Raw genomic sequence first — 6,460 nt, 5'->3', positions numbered from 1 at the left:
TGGCCGTTCAGTGATCGGTAAAAGTTATTCACAGTAGATTTCGAAATACAATGAAAATCTTGATCGATTCCCCGTCATTTCCAACTTAGCCTGAATTCCTGCTCCTCCTTATGTACTCCTACAAAACATTCGATTATTCCTGATGTGACTAGTGATAATTTTCTTCACGGCTGGCCTAACAATCATCATAAGTTGTAACACTACCACCGCCAGATGCTGATAGGCACAAGTTCTTCTTCGATGGCTTAACTATCTTTTCATTCCATCAGAATGGTATCATACGTCTGTCTGACGACCTACTAGAAGTGCACCGTCCTCAAAGTACAAGGCATCCATGATCCATCCACCAAGAAAACTTCGAACTAGACCTCCCGAAATGTGCTAGGGAAAAGCGGCACATGGTTAATGATATTGTTCAATCCGCGTATGTCATGTTAACAGTCAAAGCCATTTTCCCCGAGAGATGTGCCAGAGATAACGGCACATGGGTATGGCTGTTCAATCCGTGTATGGTATGTTAACAGGCAAGAAGGCAGCCACATTTCCGAGGTTATCTCATCATCATTCCAATAATTGCTATGCTGAAAATTTCTAATCAAAATCACAGACAGAATCTTGCTAACATTAACAAGCTTTTAATTATAACTTTGCAAGTAACCAACACGCAAGGCTCGATGATCTGTGCTCTATAAATAGGGACGCCATTACAGTTGCAAAGCACAAGAGGAAAACCTTCAGACCTCCTGCCTAGCTAAATTACTCGGTACACCTACTGTGAAATGGAGACTCCTGCTCTGCTTCTCCTCACGACCTTGTGGGTTTTCGCATTCAAGGTGTCTGTTGCGCAATGGACACCTGCTACTGCTACATTCTACGGCGGCAGCGACGCTTCGGGCACCATGGGTAAGGTTTCTGTAGCTGATAATACAACACATGAGCTCCATAGATTGTTTGGATTTTCCTGTTCTGAACTTGATGCATTTTACACAACCATGTAGGTGGGGCGTGCGGGTACGGGAACCTGTATAACGCCGGGTACGGGACAAACTCGGCTGCACTGAGCACGGCGCTCTTCAACAATGGGGCATGGTGTGGCGCCTGCTTCACCATCACCTGCGACTCGAGCAAAACACAGTCGTGCAAACAAGGCACGTCCATCACCATCACAGCAACCAACTTCTGCCCGCCCAACTACGCCCTGGCCAGCGACGATGGCGGATGGTGCAACCCGCCGCGGCAACACTTTGACATGTCGCAGCCCGCGTGGACAACCATCGCAGACTATCAAGCCGGCATTGTGCCCGTCAACTACAGGAGAGTTCCTTGCCAGAGGAATGGAGGCATGAGGTTCACCATCAATGGGCACAACTACTTCGAGCTTGTGATTGTCGACAACGTCGGCGGCAGCGGCGTGGTGGCGCAGATATGGATTAAGGGGTCCAACACAGACTGGATGGTGATGAGCAGGAACTGGGGTGCCCTCTGGCAAACCGGCGCATACCTCAATGGCCAGAGCCTGTCCTTCATGGTAAAGGCTGATGATGGGCGGGTCGTGACGGCGAACAACGTTGCTCCGTCCAACTGGTGGTTCGGTGCCACCTACACTTCCTGGGTGCAATTCTAACATCGACCTTCTGTGGTTGATGCATGGATAAGAGTCCTCGTATAGTCGGCCTAGACTGTCGCTAACGAGCTTGTATTTACTTTCGTTGTTATTTTATCATTAATTTATCTAGAATTTACTAGGAGCACTAAGGCCGATTTCTTTTGGGCATGTGCTCATGCATAAGCCGGCATATGTGCTTATCTCCGTAATCTTTGGTTACTAATGTAATAACTTTATAATTCAGCTTATCAGTGCCAAGTTTATTGTCATAGAAATCAGCTAATAATGCAAATATAGTCTCATGCCAGAATTTGTGATAGACTTATAAATTAAAAGCATCAGGGTGCTGCCTTGTCAATTTACATCCCAAAAACAACTTCGTTCAGTTCATCTAGAAAATCTCTCAGTTAAGACTCTAGCATTTCATCCATTTTTCCACACCCGTGGGAGCAAGAGCCAGATTTGTATGCTCTGATTTCCCAAACAGCTGTTGTAGAAAATGGTTATACAAGTTTGCAGGTGCTCTTGTCCTTCTATGACACCATCTTCACCTATTTTTCTTTCTCCTTTCATGAGCTTTAGCATGGAAATATTTAATGTTACTACCTTCCTCTAATTTTTTTTTGTCTCCCGGTGTGTGTAACCATTTAATTTCCTCCCCTTTCAAAATATATTTGATATTTTGTTGGAATTGCAGAGAGGTGAGAGGTCAGTAGTTTCCCGTAAATTTCAGGTGCCCCATATCCGCTTTTTAAACAGTTGGCTCGCAAGGAGACCAACTTTGAATTAACAAAGCCATCAACCGGCCAGGAATTACACAAGGCCATCCGAACAAACACCCACATACAACCCAACACAACGGTCGAACAATACAAAGGTACACCCTGAAAGGCTTACAACTCAACACTACTTGCAAGCACCAAAGGGGCTTGCAAAGCGAAGACTACAATGCTCTGGCACCGAGGGCAACGAGCAGTGGAGGCACGACGAGGCACAACCAAAGAGCAGGATGGAGATTATGAGCGAGGAAGACACCCGGAACTGCAAGCACCAAAACACTTTCCGGTTCCCACACCGAAGAGGGCCCCTACCCTCTCGCCTTGGCTCGAAGGTGTCGAACCATCGGACATGGGAAAAGCTCACCCGAGAGCTGGGGAAGTGCTGAACTTGAACCCCGAGGCAACCCCAGAACACGACCGCCAAGAAGGGGAGCACACCACACCGGCCATACCGCTGCGGCCTATGACGACCAGAGAGAAGAAGGAAGGCCACCGGGAGCACCTGCACGAGACCAAAGCTTCCGCCTTCAACCTCGCCGAGCACCACACTCCCCAGGCGACGCCTCAAAGGAGGACACGGCGTGCAGTACGTCGACGTCGCCCAATCTGATAGATTTTGCGCTTTCGCTCGGGAGGTGGGTCGAGGTGGAGACAGGGGACCTAGCCACGCCTCCAAGGAGGAAGAACGACGCCTGTAGGCGCTGCCGCCGCTGGGCCGGGCCAGCCAGGCTAGGGTTTCCCCCGGTCACGAGCCAAACACCAGCTCCCTCCACATTCCAGAGCGAGCAGCAAGCCGCCGCTAAACCGAAACCAGGAAGGCGAGAGAGATAAAAAGGGGAACAACCTCGACCTGATGGGGAGACCTGATGGGGAGGGGGCCTCCATGCCGCAGCCGCCAACCGCCGCGGTTCAACCTCCCTAGAGGTCGCGGCCGATGGCCAGAGTCACCCGCGCCGATGCCTCGCCTGAAGGGCTCCCGCCCCGGTCCTGGAGTCCTCCACATCAAAGAAGAGCGACGAGATCCTCGCAGCCACCATCCTCAGTAGCCGCACGGCTTTCCGGTAGTTGCCTCAGGTGGCGACGAGGGAGGGGGAAAGGCGGGAGGAGGACCTGGCGGCGTTAGGGTTGGGACGCCGCCCGAGTCGCCCCTGCGGGAGCGACGTGGGGGCAGAGCGTTTCTGGCCCGCCCCATACCCGCTTCATTGTGTAGTCCTAAAGTTGATCCAAACTCACACAATCCATGAATGTTTTTCAGAATCTTAGGAACTCCTTTTGATTTAAGCCAAATAATAGACATATTGGGTGCATCCGGGGATTCATTAGTCTATAGTTATAGTTTTATGATCCCCATCATATTGACATGTCTTGGAGGAACCCAATAATATACTGCAACTTCATTAGTTTTGGCTATTGTTGAGAAGTTCACAAGAAAAGCTCCAACTGCAACCTTTCCAAGCCCATAACTAGGGTAGGTGCTTCCCAGTCCTAGGTCGATTTTCTCTACACTGACTTCATCATCGTGATCATACTTGACTTTTATAAGTGCTACAACATTCCTTTTATCTCCTGACAACGACTCTTTTGTCTGTTCAACTACAACGCAGCAAAGCCATTCTCTAGATCTGGATGAGATATGTGGAATCCACACTACACATCACATTTGCAATCTTTAGCCACATGGTCTCCATGACCCGAGCGGTATCCTTGTTTTATATTGTGTGATGGGGGAAATCACATTTTTTATGGCAAAATCTGGAGAAAATTCCAGAAGTATTAATGATTGCCCGTACCGTGCGCCCGTACCACCCGGCAGCGCCTTCGCTAGGTCAAATGAAGTGACTTTCGTGAAAACAATTACATATGTTGAAACAGCCACCGAACAGGAGAGCTTCCATCCTCAGATTGCATCAGAAACCACCCCAGGAAGATCCACCACCACCATAGTTCATCATCTCCATCTCCATCCCATCTCATAGCCATATATGTAACTTGTATTTGAGATGTCCTCGCGATTGGCGACCTTGTAAGGATATTTGGTCTTCATCTAAGTAATTCTACAATGTTTTCTATCCTTCATCTTATTATTATGAGTAAGTAGTTCTCACTGGTTGTGGTTTAAGGAGTAGCCTCGCAGCAATTATGTGCATCTAATTACTTGGAAATATTGTGTGGTGATTTCATAAAAGATTTATATTTTTTTATTGTGTCTTATCTCAATCTAAGGATTTGTCGGATACGCAAGACCCCGAGGATTGAGCAAGGTTCGAGGTGAGATGTGTGGTAAATGACGCCTATGCATGAAACCCAATGACAGCAAGGCAAGTATAGTAGTCGTTTATTGATCCATTTGGGAACAACAACAACATCATAGATCTTAATGCTTTGGTACGTATTTTAATTAATAATCGCTCATAGCCCGGTGTTTCGTGGTATAACAGCTGGACCTAGAGACTACGCAGGGGCTATAGTATTTACAGATATGCTACCCACAAATCATATCTATGTCAGATAATTTACACATGAATATTCTTAACTTTATCTTTATCCCATATGTATGCATAGTTTCAAGTGAAACCTCAGCCCTAGCCTATCTCCATCCATCGACAGGACCTGAGATATAAAAAAAAGTAAACTAGGAAGGTCTGGTAAAGGAAAGGTAAAGCAAACTAGCAAGTATTTTAGACATTCCTCAAGCAACTTCAAGTGTTCCCCAAGGATCGATAAACCTAGGTCTTATAGAAAAACGCTGATATACTGCATCCATAATCCAGATCAAAGGTATGAGAGTGGCTCATAGAATGCAGTCCGGACTAAGGGGTTGCGGCTGTGGAGGACTACTTTCACCCTTGGCACGTTCTAGCTAGAGTCCAACTATTGGCCGTGTGGGAGGATGCCAATTTTTGGCGTTGCTCCAATGACAACGTCTTCTCAGCTAAGTCCATGCATTCTGCCTTCTTTGCCGAGATGACGAGATCTCCCACAACAGACCTGATCTGGAAGTCCAGAGGTCCCTACGGTTGTAAATTTTTTGCTTGGCTCGCCACAAGGAACAGATGCTGGATGGCTGATAGAATACAACGGCATGGTCTCCAACACCCAACGACTTTCCCAATGTGTGATCATGAGCCGGAGGCCCTTCAGCACATCCTACTTCGGTGTGTGGTGGCACATGAGGTATGGATGTGGGATCTTTGCCGCTGGGATAAACCCGATTGGGTGCCAGTAGGCGATACATAGCTGCTTGAGTGGTGGTCCTCTAGGACCTATCTTGAAATCTATTTAAAAAGATATGTAGACTTCCATCATTCTTGTCTTCTGCTGCCTATGCAGGCGTAGGAATGACGTGGTGTTTGATGGAACGACCCTTGTGGTGGAAGCGGTGAAGACTCAGATCAAGGATGAATCAAGAGGGGGCACTTAGCTAAGCTCTTTAGAGTGGAGGATTTTGTCTTCCTAGAGCCGATACCGATATGGTAGAAGGAAAGAGAGAGTAGGCTTAGCGATCGAGGGGAGGTGTCACTCCATGTTGGCAGCAAGACATGCCGCTTGCGCCATTGTACATGTCGTCTAGCTCCTTTTTTCTTCTATATGATTAATATACCTTTCCAAGACGTATTCGCAAAAAAACTACTTGTTATTCTGGTATTTTGTTCTCTATATTAGTAGGATTTATTGTTACCTTAGAATTAACGAGGAGGCGGTCACGCTTGGTAGTAGAAGTTGAAGGGGGTAGATATTGTCCAGTGTCCCGGTTGTACCCACGACCACCTTTGACTCCCTTTAGCGTCCCCATGACCCGGTCCAAAGCGGCACCACATCTCTCTGTGATCACTCTTCTTGCAACGGGGGTACAACTTTTAGGTGGACACCACATGTGAGAGACAAGCATATCCAGATTCTTGTGATTTGGAATATATCACCAAGTCACTAATAAACCCCACTGCTGCACTAAAGATAAAGAAGATAAGTTCACAAGTAGCAAGCTAGAGCTCAGCCTGGGGGAATAGATCCTCATTGCTCTACCAGAGGTGAGGGATCTTGGCTGCGAGGTTTCTATTAAGGAGCACATGGATCA

General features: G+C 47.4%; 1 protein-coding gene across 1 annotated transcript; it reads left to right on the top strand.

Annotated features, from left to right (window-relative positions):
* Nucleotides 1-733: 733 nt before the first annotated feature.
* On the top strand, nt 734-1,826 carry LOC127293443 (expansin-A8). The gene is made up of 2 exons (XM_051323066.2): nt 734-903; nt 999-1,826. Exons 1-2 carry the CDS (start codon nt 780-782, stop codon nt 1,622-1,624), a joined length of 750 nt encoding a protein of 249 aa, XP_051179026.1. The 5' UTR covers nt 734-779; the 3' UTR covers nt 1,625-1,826.
* Nucleotides 1,827-6,460: the final 4,634 nt, after the last annotated feature.

Source organism: Lolium perenne, chromosome 1 (genome assembly GCF_019359855.2).
Source record: "Lolium perenne isolate Kyuss_39 chromosome 1, Kyuss_2.0, whole genome shotgun sequence".
Classification (NCBI taxonomy): domain Eukaryota; kingdom Viridiplantae; phylum Streptophyta; class Magnoliopsida; order Poales; family Poaceae; genus Lolium; species Lolium perenne.
This window is presented reverse-complemented; position numbering and strand designations above follow the sequence as displayed.

Coding starts and splice junctions, on each gene's coding strand:
- LOC127293443 (XM_051323066.2), top strand. CDS start 780: ATGGAGACTCCTGCTCTGCTTCTCCTCACGACCTTGTGGGTTTTCGCA. Junction 904..998: donor CGACGCTTCGGGCACCATGG/GTAAGGTTTCTG, acceptor ACAACCATGTAG/GTGGGGCGTGCGGGTACGGG.